Source organism: Falco punctatus, assembly GCF_963210335.1.
Source record: "Falco punctatus genome assembly, chromosome: 13".
In the NCBI taxonomy this organism is placed as follows: Eukaryota; Metazoa; Chordata; class Aves; order Falconiformes; family Falconidae; genus Falco; species Falco punctatus.
Genome location: NC_137593.1, coordinates 11,522,788 through 11,541,003, shown reverse-complemented (window position 1 = coordinate 11,541,003; position 18,216 = coordinate 11,522,788). Strand labels below are relative to the sequence as shown.

The 18,216-nt window shown below is 42.0% G+C and overlaps 1 protein-coding gene across 3 annotated transcripts in view; it reads left to right on the top strand.

Annotated features, from left to right (window-relative positions):
* Positions 1-18,216, top strand: part of DIS3L2 (DIS3 like 3'-5' exoribonuclease 2) — a 195,092-nt gene that overhangs the window by 15,208 nt on the left and 161,668 nt on the right. For all 3 annotated transcript variants that reach the window (XM_080409894.1, XM_080409895.1, XM_080409896.1), the window contains 4 exons: positions 3,667-3,825; positions 4,125-4,267; positions 9,971-10,024; positions 14,188-14,289. In XM_080409894.1, coding sequence (XP_080266020.1) covers positions 3,667-3,825; positions 4,125-4,267; positions 9,971-10,024; positions 14,188-14,289 — 458 coding nt within the window. The remainder of the gene's footprint in view (positions 1-3,666; positions 3,826-4,124; positions 4,268-9,970; positions 10,025-14,187; positions 14,290-18,216) is intronic.

Below are 18,216 nucleotides of genomic sequence, written 5' to 3'. Positions count from 1 at the left end.
TTTTTTTCCAAAATAAGAGAAGATTAATAGGTACTTAAGTTTAAAGACCAAAATGTGCCATTGCATGATGTCATTGTTGTTGTGACGGAGATGAGATGTGATGGTTTGGATTCTAGAACAAGCTCCAGTGTTGTCCTTCCAGCGGAGCTCAACCATCCACTGCTGCCTGCGCAACAAATGCCGGACTGGACTCCTGGTGTGGAGCCAGCCTCCAGTTCCATCCTTTCCACTCCTTTTCCTGGTGCCCATGTTGAGAATAAAAGTGAGTCACTGATTGTGGACTGTTCTGAAAGCCCACAGATGCCATCCACTTTTCCTGCCTCTACCCGTGGAGGTGGGAATTGTGTGTTTCTACTTCCCCCAAGTGCTTTCCCTTGGCTAGTTTGAAGAGGTTCTCTGCTCTGTGTGTGGAATTGCTGGTCCTCTTCAGGTGTCCCTCTGTCACCTTTGTAGGGAGCCTTCTTGGCCGATACAGGTGTTGGGTGTTTCAGCCCAAGTCTCCCTTCAGAGAACTTCAAGTAATGAACAGTCAACCACCTTTCCTCAAATTGTTACTCCTGTATCATTTCCCATTGGGAATGGCAGAACATCTAGAACTCCCAGGCAAGTGGTGGCTGCATCCATGGAGAGCAGCTCTACATCATCTGTGCAGCCAGATAAACATACCCAAATATGTTGCATTTGCTGTATGTTGCAAATACTCGTGTATCTTGCGTTAGAATTGCTCTGTGTTCAAGCTTGAGTGGTTCTGCATGTGCAGATGTGTTTGGTGCATTATGGTTGCTTCAAACCTCATGATAGGGTGTATCAACCAACTTCATTTCAGTCACTGCACTTAGTCTCCCTTCTACTGAGGTTATTTTTCATTTTATTATATGTATTTACTGCTTAGTTTATTTAGTCATGGATTATTTTAATGCCTAGGATATGTTACTACTTTGTGTGACATCTTACCCTAAGAGATTTTGTTATCTTACAATTCACGTGACTCTTAACACCATGGAAAAAGTAAGACTTCTGACACACCTGGTGCTGGAATAGAGTTTAACTAAGTTTGTGATAGTTATTTCAGAAAGGATAGTCTCAATATATCCTATGTTATCTATAGAGTAGTCAAGTTACAGTTTGCTGTGTGGAACGATGTCTGTTTATCCATCAGAATATTAATGCTGGGCAGCAGGAAAGCCCATCATAAGGACTATTTCCAACTTCCAGTTTTAAGGGGCAGGTGCATTACAGAAGCATATATTGAATCTAGTTGAAACAGATGGCAACCTGCAGTTAGCTCTTTCTTTTTAAAGGAGAAATACAAGAAATTAGTGTCATGCAGAATTTGATGTGTTCCAGTTGAATGCTAATTGTGACAGTTGTCTGTGGCTTTGTAACAGGTGGTTTTGTTTAGCCATCAATGTCACAGCCAACAGGGTTGAATATCTACAGGGGCTGTGTGTAAACTGACTTGCAAGCCAGCTATGTCGAAGCAGAGTAAATTTTTTCTTTGAGTTTGTGTTTGAGTCTGAGTGGATGAAAAATCCCACCAGAGTACAAGCCAAAGTCTTTAAGTATTGGACAAGTGCAAGTGACTCTCTGCATGTCTGCTGTTTCAGGATGGAAGCATGCTTCTGCACCCTTTGCTGTTGCTGTGCATTTTTTTTTTTTTGGCGGTAGTGGCCCCAGACTTTTGGAACTGATGACCGTGGCAAGTGCTGGGGCAACTTTGCTCTGCAGTGCCTAATTCTGGCTCAGCTCACTTCCCAACTCACTAGGTGTTTTTTTCTTTTTCCTCCTGCATTTTAGTTTTCTGCTCTCTTAATTACATGTTAAGATGTAGCCTCTTTTTATCCCAAGTTCTTTAATTCACAGTATTTTCTGTGACTTGCTGTCATAGAAACAAGGACTTTAGAGGACCTTATGAGCTCGTGTAATCCATTTCACTACCTCAAGGAAAAAACTACTCTTTTTAGACCAACTCTGGCAGATGTGTGTCTCACCTAGTTTTAAGAACCTCCAATGAAGCAGATTGCATGACCTTTCTGGGTAATCAGCCTAGTGCCTTGCCTTTTTAACAGAGTTCCTAAGATCCTGCCTGTTGCGGTTTAAGTCTGATTCCTTCACCAAAATGTCTCTGAAAGCTCTGTCTGGAGCAGACCTTGTTGCCAATTCAAAAGCTGTTCTGCTCAGATTGTTCTAGTCCATTATTTTATTTTCAGTATCTGTTTTTGAACTTGATTTCTTGACCCTTAGGGCATTTGCAAATCAGTTAATTTTAGTTCTGTCTTATCGTGTGGTCCATACAGGTAGTATCGCCTCATTCTTGTCAGTTGAAACCTAAATATGTGGCTGTGCTCTTGCTGTGTTACAGCTGCAACCTCCCTTGGACAGTCTCCTTCCTGAAAGCATATGCACAGTATTAAAAGCTTGCTTGTGTAGAAAGAGGCCAAACTACATTGCCCTTATGGCTGAACTCAGAGGCCCCTTCTTCATTTCAGTGTCCTGTTTGGAGGCACTGCTGTGATGTTTAATCTTTTCCTGGACTGGTCTGAGCCAGAACCTTGAGTTGTCCCTCTGCCTGTCTTGGTGTCTTCTCTCCTGAATTAGGATCATCCCTCCCTCCTCCAGCTGATTTGCCTGTTACTGTATATGGAAGTTGCTTTTTGTCTGTGACTGGGTAAAATAGCAGTTTTCTCTCATTGTACCATATTTTTAAAGATCTCTGCTTAAGTACAGCTTTTTAAACTTTTTTTCTCGCTGCTTCAGTTCAATTCTATGAAGCAATCTGTGATTTCGTTTGTGAAGGATACCATATGTAAAAAATTTGCCTTGTAACTTGGACGGCCCCATAGCAAATAAGTTGGCATTGCACATTTTCTGACTTGCAGGTACAAGCTTGGACCCAGGGAGGGTAGCCAGGAGGGGCTGGAAGGCGAAGCTGTGATGACATGTTCAGTATCCAGGTGGAGGGCCAAGAGGGCAGCTGCACAGTGCTGGGTTGCATTCCAATGTGCTGATCCGTGGAACAGCGTTGGCATATGCTTTGGAAGCTGCTGCTTGCTCTCCTGGCTTTAGGGAAGGGGCTGAGGTGATGGCAGGGAAGGAAGGGGTGAGTCTTTGCAGAATATTTTCATACGATCACGACCTATTCTGAGCAGGCTGGACATTTGGAACCTTGGCATTTCTTTGTGGTGGTGTTGTGTACCACGCTGCCTCTGGTAGCTCAAAAGTTAATTACTCCAGAGTGGGTTATTGAGATTCCACCCCACCCCCCGCCTTGATTCCTGAACTACTTAATTAAGTTGTAGGGAAGTTATATTTTCTCACTACTTGGGGGCTTAATGGGGTGGAGGCTTTGGAAACAGTTTAACAATTTCACATTTTATATGCCCTAATGAATTTCCCAGGATTTTGGAAGGGTTGTATCCAACTTTAATACCGTAATTTCCAGAGTTTTATTTATGCTAAAATAAGTTCGTGGCGGATTAAGAGGCACAAAGAGCCAACAGATTACAAATGAACTAATGAAGACATTGTTTCTTTTGGATAAAAAGCATGACTCACAGTTGTGATTTCTACTGAAGTACTGCAGACCATGAGCTTCACCAGGACCGCAAGCTGGTAGTGGGTTTCCTCTTCCCTCCCCTGTTATTTCAAACCTGTATTTGATTTCAGGTGCAGAAAAGAGAGGGTTTGCAAGGACCAGAAACAACTCTGAATCTGCAAGAACTCCTCAGAACTTCGATAGGAAGAGGCAACTCTCTGAATCGCAGACAGAAACAATGGACAATTCAGACAACAGAATAAATCCTAGACAACTGGGAACTCCCAGAGGTATTAAAGCAGAGCGCGTACATGCTTCAGGAATAAGCGGCCTTGAAGCATGTGCTCAGCACTATTAAAGGATGGGCTGGGATGAATGCTTTTAACTCTAAAATGAGCTGTAAAAGACTGTCAATTATTTGTAAAATATGATTATTCCAGGCTTTTTGGTGCTCTGAAGTCGGGTGCCAGTATTTCTAAGCAAACTGTCTCAGAAGTTCAGCACTGAATTCAAAGCCTCTGTACAGCTGCTGTTAAGATACACAGACATGTTTGGTGGGCAAGATAACACTTACAAATTTTTTTTTCAGGAGGATCCTGTGCTGCTTTCCCAACATCAGGTGATAGAAAGAATCTAAATAAACCCACTCGAGGGAGGAAGAAGAGTATATTTGAAGCCTACATGTCAAAAGAAGATGTTTCAGCAGGACTGAAAAGGGGAGAGCTAATTCAGGTGCCTGGACCATACAACATCCATGCTCTTGTGATAAGTCTGTTGGCAGTTGTTGGAAATCAGTATCAGTTGGTTGCATGACAGGGAACTGATGTGCCACTTGTAGATGCTAGATGAAAATTTTTTCCTTTTCTCAGAAGGTTCTAGAAGTGGAATGCAATCTTTTTTACATTCAGCTGAAGTATGGTTTTTGATTTGATTGCACGTTCTGTAAAATTCCTGATCCACACATGATGAATTGCAGAGTTCTGGTTGGATGGTCTGCTAGCCATGGTAGTCATTATTGTGGGGACACTTACTTTTACAAATGATGCTTAAAACACAGCAGGTGCTTGGCAGCCTCTGTCTTTGTCAGTGTAAGTAAAAATGAATGTCCTTAGCAAGATACTTCTTGCTGAAATTCCTCACAGAAATGTTCATTAGTCCTCAGCAATGAGGTGCAGATGCCTCCACTTCCTGACCTACTCTTCTTTTTTCAATCTATCAACTCTTCCCAGAGGTCTCCCTCCCACAAAAATAAGGGACAGTGATGGTACAGGTGGTGCTGTGGTCCCTGGGGTCTCAGTGCCCTACTGAGGCATTGCAATAACTTGTTATAAAATACAATGCAACTGGTTAAATTAATATCAAATGGGCAGGCAGTGGTACTGCACCCTTGATTTGCTTGTGTCATTGTCTTTGCACTCCCCTGAGGTTATAGGGCTGAACCAGCCACGGATGACAGTGTATGGTTTACTGAAGTAAGGCACAGGTAGCAGATGGAGCTGAAGAGCCCATTGAGATACAGAAAATAATTTGCATGTGTTATGTGTGGTTGTTTGCCTTGAATAGCTAGCAATAAGCATGTTCTCGTTTTACAGATTCTAAAGATCAAAGACTGGACTTCCATTTGGAGCAGCAAAACTGCAGCCATAGTTAGGTAGCAGTTCTCTGAATATCTAGAAAAATGTGGGGGTGGACCTGCTATTTGTGTGGGTAGCTGGATCTCAGACGGAGTTTTGCATAAGGGCAGGCAGGGCTGAGGTTCACTGAGGAGCAGGAGGAGAGAATAGCATCCTAGAACCACTGTTGTAGTACAGTCCTCAACATGGTGTAATGTTCTTCAGGACACACCTGGTGTCCCAGTGAGATCAGACTGGCTGGGGGAAAAAGGCAGGTGGGAGTCAGTGGGGGCATGACAAATGATGCTGAGGCATCGTTTACCCAAACACGCACTGTTGCTTTGCCATTTAATTAGTGTTATGCTGGTGAGGTTGTGATACTTACTTTCATCAATACATTGAACTTGCAAATGGCAGCCTCGCTTTTTGTATGATTTCTTGTTACAATTGTTTAGTAATTCTTATGTGATAATATAATTCCATAAATTCTGGAGGTGTTACGAGGATTCCACATACAAGATTGCCTGATTTCATCCTGAAGACCAATCTGATAAGCTCTTTCAGAAAAATGACTATGTGGGGGGCATATCCCCGCTGATGATCAGAGTGGTCTCCTGGGCTACCCAGACTTTAGGCCAGTGTCTTTTTGAAGACTGTCACAGACATCCACGATGGGAAGGAAATGGTGAGGGAAGAAATGGGAGCCTCAAGCTGTGACTTTCCCTGTGGCTGTAGTGGCATATGACAGTAACTAAAGCTTCTGCCTTACCTTCAGGAGTGGTTTTGGTCACACAGCCTGATAGTGTTAAGTGCAGCACATGTATATGAGGTCGAGTGCAGCTGCAGATGAGGCACATCAGCCTATGACTACTACCTGAGAATCCCATTGAAATGCCGAGTCCCAGAGGACCTGTGATTACATGCTCACTGGCAAAAGAATCCTTAGTTCTTGTAAATGTGTAATGTCTACTCCAGGTCATGTGCTGCGTAACTGGAGGAGTCATATGTGCTTTCGTAGGCTGTATCTGTTTACCTTTCATCCAGTTCCACATCTCGGGAAAACAGTTGAGGCTGTGGAAGGTGGATTTAGTCACTGAGGGCTGAGTGCCTTATCATGGGCATCCCAGCTCAATATCTCTTATCTTCAGCTCACTCGTCCTTATGATCTCATCAAGACCGTTCATCGTTGCAGTCTTAACCAGGATTGGTGAGATCCTGAAAGCAACTTTAGTGAATGGACAAATCCTCAGCGCTGTTCTGTACACTGGCAAGAGACACAGTGAACAAATACCCGTTGTGTTAATCCCCAAAAGCAGGGCATTGGTCTGGCATGGTAACCTGCAAAAATGCTCCACAAGAGCCTGTGGAAGAGGCGAAGCAAACCTATTGTTCTGAATCTGATGGTTGTGAGCAAATTTTGAGTGCTAGCCAGACAGAAGCATGACTCTCTGAGCACAGGCCATCCCCTGGAGTGTCTTGGGAGGGCTGGATCTGCATAGATTTGTGTGAGAACTTGAGAGAGAGTTGCTAAAGAGAAAAGACCCTGCTGTGAACTCTGAGGATGTTGCTGGACCCTGGCAATGCAGCTACGCAACTAAATGCGCCTGAAAACCCAGCCCACGGAAACTACTGGAAACTACTGGCAGACGTGGAGTTCACTCAGATAAAACACAAGTGCAATGAAGATTAAGCAGTCCTAGATCAGGAAGAACAAAAGTGTTATCTTTATGGGTGCTGATGTCTGTCAATATTAGTCTTAATGGCTTCTGGTACTTTATCTGACATAACTCAGTTTTTGATAAGTAGCATGGAGAAGTGTGCCCTGTGGGATTTCTGGATTCATTTAATCGTGTGCAGAAGCGTCCTTCCAAAAGAAAGGGGATCTGAGCTCAGGCATTTAAGAGTGCATAGACTTCCCAATTCTGTGCCTGTAAAACTGTCTGCAATGAGCAAACACCAAGTGAATCAGGTTGGTTGGGATCATATCGTCTGGTCTGAAGGCAAACAAGATTGAATAACTTCTGTGTAGTTATGTAAGCGGATGGTGTTGGCTATACACACAGATGAAGTCAGGTTATGTATTAAGGAACATTGACCCAAAGGACCATAATCATCCTGTGAAGCACCAGCCAGAAACTCGTGTCTCCTCCACGCCTCCAGCGTCTCCCAGACCCTCCCTGCAGGGCTTCTGGGGTCAGGTGGAGTGAGAGTGTGAAGGGCACAGAGGTGCAGAGCCTGCTTTGCAGTTAAGAGGGTGTTTTTCCTTGGAAAGCTGTTCTTTTGTGGGTGTGAAGGCTGGGGTTTCCCTGATTGGCATGGGTGGTTTTTTCAAAGGTGGCCTTGGTAGCAAGCAGGTACTTGAACCCGGGCCTTTTTTTGTGTTTTGTACATGCAAATGAATCTAGGCATATGTGTTACGGTAACTGCTATGAACTGCTTGACTTGAGGTGCTTGAAGTTTATTCTGAGTACTGCCTGCACTGGTTCTAGCAGAGCAACTTGAGCAATTATGACCCTTTTGGACCTTGCTGGGGGAGCTCAGTGAGGTTAGGAACTTTTTTGGCAAATGTATGTGAAACTGGCTTGAATCATCAGAAAGTGTTTTAGAAACTTTCCTGCAAACCTTTCTCTTACCTTTCAAAACAAAGGCCCTACTGACATAAAAACACTGATAAATATAGCAGCTATTATTTGCAGGCTGTTGTAAAACAATACAACATTAGTGTGACATCATGAGACTCTGCAGCCAGATCCTCACCCCCTAATGCACATATGAGAACAGTTGTTCGTTGCAGATGGAGAGTGTGACTGGTTCCAGATATGATATCACAGCGTGAAATGTACAACATTGTAAATAGGATTTTCATAGGCACAGATAATAGGGCCCATCTGCTTTCTAAGATAAATTTTGGGAGTTCCTTGCTTAAAGGAAAGAGCTGAAATATTTTAATGCTACTTGATGTAAGAATTCTAATGCTGATCATAATTCGGTAGTGCATATAAAATGGAGAGAAACCTGTTGCATGGTAAGCGTGGTAACACTTTGCTCCTCTGTGTGTTTGCTGGAGCTGGGCATCCATGTGCACATAGCTGCTCTGACGCCTTCTGGGCCATGGACTCAAAACCTGATGTTTGCACCTGGCTGATTGACAGCTGTCCCAAACTATTCAAGGGGATTCTGCAGGGTAACACAGGATATCCCATCACCTGCTTTGAGCTGGTGGGTAGATGCTGGTATGGGAATTGTTTGACTTCTTGTCAAGCAGAGCAACAATCCCTTTTCATTTTTTTCCTTTCTCTTTGTAACAGCTTCCTTTACTAACAGTGTATTGTTTTTGATGGCTGACTCTGGGAAATAAGAGGAGAAAAAAGACCATTGAGAGTTTTCCATCAGTGGGTACCAGTGCTAATAAAGGCTGATGACAACGATTTAGCTCTTACTTTGCCTAAGCATACAGTATCCCCAGGGTTGCTCCCAGTGGGTTGTCTTTGTTTTCATGCCCTTGTCCTGGGTCGTGCTTGCCATGTGGTCGGTGTGCTCGTTAATACTAGTTACATAAGGCACAAAATAAGATATTGCAGCAAAGTATTCCAATAATGCCTAAAGAATATAGAATATATGGTGCTGGTACTTCCAAACCTAAGCAAATAAAAACAATGGAAAACCTTCATAAATCTGCAAATTCTTCTTCAAGGCAGCAAAACTTTCACATGTAATCAGCTTTATTTTCCTATCGTCTGAGTGTTTCCCAGAATACATAAAAAAATTATATGCCGCAGTAAATTTTTAAGGAAGCAATTCCTGAGAGAGGTTCCTATGATTGCTTAACACAGAAGTGCAAACAGATGGAAACTGTTCATATAACAAATTGGCCAACTTTATTTCAAATACACAAGTGGAGAAAGTTTTAAAGTTTCAGCCCAAAGCAGAAGCCTGTCTGATGGCAGATACCTGGTTGTATGTCCATAACAATCTAATGCTGTCAGTTGTAACTGCAGTCACTTGCATCACAATTCCCAGGACCTTCCTGGGCTGGGAACGGCACTGTTGCATAGCCTGCAAGTCCTTCGTTGGCTCTCCCTTTCTCTTGTATGGACTTGAGCGCAAGCAGCAAACTGGTTTACTTTGGAGGGGTGATGGGGTATTGTTGCAGGTGACCTGAGCTTTGAGTTGGCAGATAAAGCAGAAACAGATAGACCATAAGAGTTTCAAATGTTTTTAAGATAATGTGACTTTAAACACATTTAAACAGATTTGATCCTGTAGACTTTAAATGTTTGTTTTTGGAAAATCCTTTTGATTCTTCTTTGGAAATATTCTTTATCACAGAGTTACTGCTACTGTCTGTTTGCAGGAACAGCCTAAGCAGCCAGAACCTTGTAAGGCTGATACCTGCTGCCATGCAAGCTCAGCACGCCAGCTTTTCCTCTTTCCTCCCCTCCTCCAAAATAAGCAAACCCAATATTCTACTTTTCCAAAACAAATTGTTTCTATTGTCTGTTTGTTAATGAAGGTGGTGGATGCTCAGCAGAAAATGTGTGAAGGGAACAGGAGGGCTTGGATCCTCAGTTCACCCAGTAGCAGCAACAATTAATGATTCAACATCTCTTTGATGACAGACTGCAGTAGATCAGCTTAAGCCTATCATGAAACTGCCTTTTGCCTTGAAATTGCTCGGATGCTAAGTTGTCAAGACTTGAAATGTATAATGGAAATTTAGATGTATCTCTCATGTTTCACAGTAGATATATTACCCACAGCTCTCTAATTTAACTGATGTAAGATTCAGGCATAATCTTTCTCTTTTTTTTTTTTTTTTAAGGGACCCTTGAGAATAAATCCTAAGAAGTACCATGAAGCCTTCATTCCATCTCCAGTAAGTGTAATTTTATAATGCTTTAAAGTTCATAAGTAAAGGTGCATTAAGATAGGAGTTATGCTGTGCGTGAAAGGTCACTCAGAGGTGAATAAGTTGGAATAAATGAACATGGTCTAGATTTTCTTTTAAATTAAATATTCCCAAACAAATCCTGTTTTTTCATCCCTCAAAGAACTTCTTTCTTGTGCTGAAATTGGGGATACTGTTGGGTCCCACAGAAGCCAGCTGAAGTCAGGTTTGAGGACCACCAGAGAGCGTAACTGGAAACCCTTGGTTTATGGCTGCAGAGGTTTTATAGATTTTTCCACTGATTTAAGTTAATCTTCCCTAAACAAATATGCTCTCCATTTTCGATCTGCTGCATGAGCTAATTTGAAAAGTAATTCCAGAAATAATATGCGTGATTCCTTTTCATGTGCCCGCTTTTGTGCGAACCGTATCTTGGTTGGGATGTGCTTCTGTCAGATGGGACTGGCTTGTGCCTCTTCTCTCTTCGTTCCTTATTTTGACGGAAAAGAAGGGCTCTTGCAAATTCAGGGACTTCCAGTAGGGAAGGTGACCTCACAGCTGGCACAGCCAAGGCTTTTTATCTGGAACTGACTTGGTCAAAATGTTACCATCAATGAGAGGGATTTTTGTATTGAAATGTTTTCTTGGTGTGGGGGAGAGAAGGCAGAGCCTGCCCTGAGACAGTGAAACACTGACTCTGTTGTCCCTGCTACTGGCAGTGCTATTGTTTTGGAGCTTGGACTGAAAGCCTTGAAATTCAAGTTGTTGTTGGTTCATGTTGTCGATTTGGGATGATGTTTTGGAGCCCACTTTGACAGAGAAGGCTGGCGTTACAGGGGTGGAGGAAGGTCGGCATTGCACAAAGTAGATTAAGGTTAGCTAGAGGAAAGTGTACATACAGAGCAGCTCTCCAGTACATCAGTAGAGCAGCACTGTGAAAGTGTGTAAGTGAAAGGAACCGTGATCCTTCCTTTACAGGTGTCCTTGTAGGTGTGGTAAGTGTAAGCTGTTAAACATTGTCTCTGAAATTACAAAGAGCAAGGTTAAATGAGAAATCTCGCTACTCACATGAGTTTAATTGGATGTGAAGTTTTAGCCCTAGCCACCTCCAGTATCCAGCTGCCTTGTGCTGTTGATTGCTCGCTGTTCTGAGTTCAGGAATACATACATTAAGGAGGGTTAGCTGAGGTGGTTATTTCAGCTATCTCTACTTTTCTGCCCCTTGTGGAGCTGAATACCACAACCAGCCTTGTCCCCTGGTAACAAGCAGAATCAACACCTGCATGAAGATGACTCTGGCTGGTGTGGACAGTCCTCACTTTAAGACAAATGCTTTAGAAAGCTTATTCTTCATACAACATTAATTGCCATAATGTAGAGTTTGCAGCCCTCGTGTTCTGCAGGGCTTCTCATCATTGCCAGATGCTGCAAGAGCTGCAGCTGTGAAAAATCACCCTTTCTCTCCTGCTGGTGACTAGGGCACTGTACCCCTTTCCCTTCAGCTCTGACTTGGCTATGGCTTCATGGAGTTCAAATGCAACAGCTGTTCACCTTCTAACACCAGAAGTCCCAGGCTGTTTCTTGCTGCAGACATGCTCTGTGTGCTTGTCTCATTGCATCAACAGTTGAGAGGAAGGCTCAGGGCCTTTCTTTTGAAGGCTACCCAGAGAATGAGCATTTAAATCTCTGTCTTGCATCTTGTGTCTTCCCTGCACGCAGTAGTGTGGTTTGAAATGACAGCATTGTCCATGTGAAGAATGATACTGCTGAGCGTGAGTGATGGAGGGACTGTGGCTGTGCTGTGCTTTGTGGAAGACTCTTCCAGAGCAGATGAAATCACTGCAGATCTCCCTCTTGTCAGAGTGGGATAGAGAGCACTGCCAGTGATAACTGGTAGGTCACGGAGCACTAAAAGCCCCAGCTGTGCTCCCTGATGGGGGCTGCAGAATTCTTGAAGTCACTGTGGCCAATACAGTACCCTGGGGGCAGATGAGACTTTGCAAGTGATTGTGTTCTGTTGTGATTTGATGTCGTTTTAATTGCATTAGTATTCTGGAGTGCGGGTTGTGCAGAGTAAGGGATGCTGAAGGAAAAAGTGGGATATGCAGGTGTCCTTGGAAGTGTGTAAGTTTGCCCAACAATCATGAGTGTGGAGCTTGAGATACAGAAACGTTTGTTTTTGGAGGCAAACCCCAAAACTAATGGCAATTTCTTAATTACAGCTTTATTGCAGGCTTTGAAATTAGCTGCTGTAAAATAGGTGTGCATACACATATATAAATGTGTGTATATGTTTGGGTATGTTGTCTGGGATGAGAATGACTGGCTGTAATTCAAGACAAGGCTTGCAGAGTATGGAGATGCAGCTTTAACTAGGTGTGTGTGACACATAGGGCACCTTTACAGGGGCTGGGGGAGAGGGTCTGCCTTGCATTTTCTCGGGCACAGGAGAAGAGGAAAAGAAGTATAGGACAAATTATTGTGAAAGCCAGCCTGTGTCTTGCAGTGCAGAGCAGCTACACAATACAGACAAAAAAAAAATAGTAAAAGAAACAGACAGGCATTTTCCTTAAAAAGTGACTTTGAACTTTTCTTTTTATGTATGTGGTGGATTTAGGTAAAGAGTTGGGGCAGAAGGGAGAGGGTGGAGAAAAATGAGGAATAAGACCATGTGTAAAAAATCTGGCTTTTTGAAAAGAACAGTTTCCAATTTGAATTATGTTGGTCCAAGAGGCTTTGCAATTTTTCTGCATCTTGTCATGGGAGGCAGCTTTCACACAGCTGTTGAGCTGCTGCTGCTTTTCTTTCTAAGAGTAATTTGGTTTCTTGGAGGACGGCCTTAGTTTCACATCATGACGGGGTTCTGCCGTTCTATTGTTTTGGTATCTAAGCAGAGTAAGATATTTATGTGATATTAGGGTTTCGTGTTTTCAGGTTATAAAAGACTTTTTCTTGGAGACTGAGCACACTGGTAGTTCTGATTGGATTTACTCAAGCATATGAGACTCGGGTGTGTATCTGAGAAGTGACTGAAGTTGTGATTAAGATTTTAATTCTTGTGAGGCTGGGTTTTTTCATGGAAAGACAATGGGGTACTAATCTAAAGAAACTTGTCTTCTTTTTGTACCTCAAAACTGTGCAAAGATAGCTCTCCAGGAAAAATATATTGACTGCTCATATTGATACTAAATGCTCACATTTTTTGACACGTTCATGGTACTGTAAACAGACACATGGAATTTTTCATATACTGAATTATGGGGAAACAAATGAAAGCAGCAAGAGCACTGTTAATAATTAGCCAAAAAAAGACAAAACTGGCAATTCTTTAAAAACTAAAACCTTTGTGTTGGCATCTTCAGGGAACTTCATCTTTGTTCACCAAATGCAGAAGGTCTTCCAAACTAAATCTAGATTAGCCAAATGCCAGACATGTCTGGGGTGGGTAATCATAGTGTGTGCAATTAGTAGAGGCTCTTGTGCAAGGATGTTAACCTAGAGTATTGAGAGAAGATGTTCTAACATGTCTGTTAGTAAAAGATCCTCTGGTGTGCAATTGTAGTCTGTAGTTCTTTTTTTGGAATCTCTTCTAAAACTAGTTCTGCCAAATGCAGAATATATGGTGTTAACTCTAAATTTAAAAAACAAAGAGACTACATCTCCAGTCACTCTCCAGGCTGCCTTCACAGACTGACGTGCTGATAGTGGAGCTCCATGTCATTTCTTACCCATCTCACCAGGAGAGCAGCAGGCAGCTCTGCACGGGGCACTTTGCGCAGACTGTGTTGTAAATGCATCTTGAACAATTGGTTTGAGTGCTTGAGTTGGGAACTTGATGTGTGAAGAACTGTGACTGCAGAAGACTCGTCTACCCATTCCCAAGAATAACTGCAGAGGAGCTGAGTAGAGCTTGCAGACAATACATCTTGAGGGCTTGGCTCTGAAATAAATAGTGTGGAACTACTGTGCTAGCACATACTGCAAAGGAGCTTATTTGCTGAAAGATACTGCGTGTTGAAGGACATCTGGTGAATCCATTTGATTTCTGTGCCCAACGGCAGGGTGTTTGTCTCACCAGGGTGTGTGTCTTTTTTGACGATTGTTTTAAACCTCTTAACAACTGTGATTTATTTTTCTTTCTCTTTGACTAGGATGGGACCCGCGATATCTTTATTGATGGAGTGGTTGCTCGCAACAGAGCCCTGAATGGAGACATTGTAGTAGTGAAACTGCTTCCCAAAGAGCAATGGAAGGTCAGTTCAGTATGTTTTTCTGTGATTTGATAGAAAGAGCTTATTACTGTTTTAGCTTGTTACTATTTTCTTCACTAAACATAGGGCCTGAGAGACAGAGAATAGAGAATTTCCTACAAATCAGATTAACCAAGTTGTAGTTAATGCTGCTGTAGATTAAACCACTTTATCCATTACAACGTTTGGAAGAAGTGATACCTAAAGTGTTGAAACCTCACTTTTTACATGAAATGGCCTTCATCACTGTATGGAGAAGTCAGATGACAAGGCTGGTTCAAAGCATGGTTGTCAGAGGTGACTTTTGATATCTGTTATTTAGCTGTCTTCATGCTGTGGCATTCGATAGCTCTGTGTAGGTGTTTACAGTTGCTTGTGTATTTGACAAGTGCTGTTCACAAAGCTTTAGTAGTGATTAACTCTCTCTAATTTGTGGGTTCTCAGTCCATGGAAAGCTTATCTTGTCACAGCTCCAGATTTTGTGGTAATACCCTTCTTTACATGAGTGAAGAATGTGTGAAATGATTGGAGCAATGCAAGTGTGGGACAATCCATTTTTCAATTTAAAGTCTGAGAATTTCACTAAGATCATGCTCTCTGGGTTTTTTCTTTCACTGATCAAACTCAAAGTCCTTTCAAACATCTGGATAATTTTATCTTGTTTGCGGGTTTATCTTTTAACACTGCTGTGCAAGGAAAGTTCTTACTACTTTTCTCTAGTTGCTGGGATATTTAGGCTACAGTTAGCAATTTTAACATGGTTTACACATGTAAGCATGACAGAACTGCTGCAAATTGTTTTCCGAACGTCGTTTTTGAAGTTTTCTTGAGAATGTAAAGACTATTGTATTATCTCTTTGACAGAAGTAATAGTGAGGGTGATTCCAGCAGGGTGGGGAGTGGTCTAAACTACTTTGGCCTGGTGCTTTTTACTCATTCTAGCTACCTTCTCTGCTTGTCTTTGTTTGGAGTTACATGTTTTCAGGCTTGCAAATGCAAGGTCTTCAGGCTGGTCATTTGTTGAACCTTCTACCTTCTCTGTTTAAGTCTAATAGCAATGGAAATGATGGTTTGAAACATATTAGAACTTGTCTTATCCTTTTAAGTATGCACAAAATGAGTAAATGATGTAAGTATTGACACATGTAAATGCAAAACTACCTTATGCAAAAGGGAATTGTAAATGGGATCTAAGATCCTACCAGTTTATCCATACACAAATATAGGAAAGAGGTCTGCTGCTATCTATGTAACCTCTGAAAAATCAATCTTGAGGGTCAAAGTAAAATTTGTGATAGCTATTAAACAGTTCAAATCAAAGTTCACTAAAGCTGTGATGATTACTATATGTTTGGATCATTGAATCCATGTACATAAATTATCTTTTCTATCAGACCATTTCATATAGTTGGAAAAATGTAATAGTTTGGGTGCTTAAATCCTTTGCCAGGACCTGCCAGCACAAAGGCTTCTTTGTAGGCTTGATAGAGGTTGCCTAAGCTGGAAGCTTTGTCTGCAGTTTTCAGTTTACATCTGGCTCTAAACAAAGATAAAATGCCCCCCCCTCCCCCCCCTTATATTTATTTTCAACAGCAATGTTCTTTTATGAAATCAGGAGGAAGGGTTCAGAATATTCTCCCTGTCTGGGGTAAATGCTGGAATAAATAGAACTGGTGAAGTGGTGTCTGACTGCAAGGAGGCAATGCAGAAGACTTCAGTGTTTTGTAGTATGATTATGATTCTTCCGTGGTGAGTTTAACCTTGCCAAATTAAATAGTTGGAACATGCCAGTCATGTTTTTCAGCCACACAGGTGCTGCCCTGTGTAGTCCTATTTTTTGTTTCTTGCAATCAGCAACTCAGTCAGCGATGACATCCCTTTTCCCCTGCTCCCTGAATCTCTTAGCATGCACTTGTGTTTGTATTAGTTCTGTGGGAAAGGTGCCACTAAGCTGCACTGAAAGATGGTACCTTCTGCCAAGTAATTCATACTGATTAATGATAAACTGTTGCAATCTATTTTAGGTTTTTCCATTTGTTTAGTCTCATGCTGCTGCAAAGCTGCCACATAGGTGTCTTGAGGGTTTTCTCCTTCCCATTGGGCCTTTGGAACAAGCTGAACAACTTCAATTATTTCCTTGAAAAACGTAAATCAGATGTGTGGTATAACTGATGCTCTCAGAGGAGACTTTACAGGCTCCGTACATATTAGGATTGAGAAGTGCATGCTGATCCTTTTTATGGTTCACTGATACCAACCCATTAGTCTGTGCTCCACTGAGAACTGAGCGGAGTTTTTTGCTGGTAAACCATTGCCTTGCACAAGATAAGGTGGGTCAGGTGCCTGTGGGAGAAAAACACTGGCTGGAGAGCAGTTTCTCCAGGGATATACTGTCTTCTGCTGAACCTGTAATGGTGATAACCTTACATACAGGTATAAATGCCACCGTGAACTGCAAGGGGACGGTGAAATACTCTAGACGTGTGGTTATACTTTATGTAATACCTTCTTGAGAAGGACAGCAATATTTTTTTCTTTCAGCCCTCTACTTCCTGGCTTAGTGGTGGGAAATTTATCAGGCTTGAATTTCTCACCATCATGTCCTTCCCAGCGCGCGTATCAAATGCTTGGATGAGCTACTGTGGTTCTTCCCTGTGCTTATTCTGTCTGGTCTGAAAGCTCTGTTTGTTTGTATATCCTCTGGGAGAGCTGCTTGCTGTTCAGCAATGATTGATTTGTCAGTTCATGTTTCTGTGCTTACTATTAGTTCTGATCAAGAGCCAGTAACTTCAGTGTGGCACCACTGGCTTGAGGGAAAGACATTGTGTCCCTGAAATTTGTTATCTTGCGCTCCTCAGGAAGGTGGCTTTCAGCTTCCAGTTAGGGTCGAGCAGCCTGCGTTGTGGTGACCGCATTTGGAGGCTGTATTTCAGAAGTTCCTCTCCTGTCCTCTTGTATTACATCTTGGGAATATTGAGGTGCTATGGTAACTTTCAAATATTTAGCTTTTGTGAAGTAAGGTATTTGACTTAGACTGTTTTTCCAGGTACTTAACCTACTCTTAGTAAATGAGGTCAGAGTATCGTTGCAGTTAGCTAAATTGTCCCCTTCTTACTTCAAGCTGTAGGGCTTCCCTGAATCTGTGCCTTTATCTGCTGGAAGAATGTCATGATAAAAGAGCCAGCGACAGAGAATTTACCTCAGTCCTTGTCAATTATTCTGATAAAAAAGAGAAATGGTGCTTTATTTCTTGACTGATTTTTACTACTTCCACCCATGAGTTCTTATTCTCTTTTATGGAGTTGTGCTTACATCAATTTCAGGAGCTTCATTTATACAGTGGCATAATTACTGGAAGGCAAAAAAATGTTGATACAGTGATTACAGCAATATTTCTCAGGCTCATCAAGGAGTGAAGCAGCATGTCAGTATAAAGGATAAACCTAACCCATCTTTCCTCACAGCCTCTTTTTGCTCTTTTACCATCTGCTTAATTGCTAGACAGAATTTGTTTGATTTCAGATATCTGTTTTGGTTTTTCTTGCAAGATGTAATTTCTTTGGTGGAAAGAAATAGCATAATAAGTTATTTGATATCACTTGGGGCTTGGATTCCTGGCCCAATCTCTGGTGCTTTTAGAGTAGAGTAGTACTTTATAACATGGAATGTTTTTCATGACAACTGTCTCATGCATTGCATGCTATGGCTGAAATTTTAGAGTCTTATTCTGAAAATAGTACCCAGATGAGGACTTTTTGCTGCTCAAAACTGCCTGAAAGGAATTTTGGGGTCCAACCCCCTATTGTTTGCTACAGTATATAGGAGAGATCTCCAGTTCTGCATCTACTTGCAGCAGTGGAATATGAAAGCAATAATAACATATACTGTACATGTACATAAAATAATGACTGATTAACCTGCCAGTTTCTT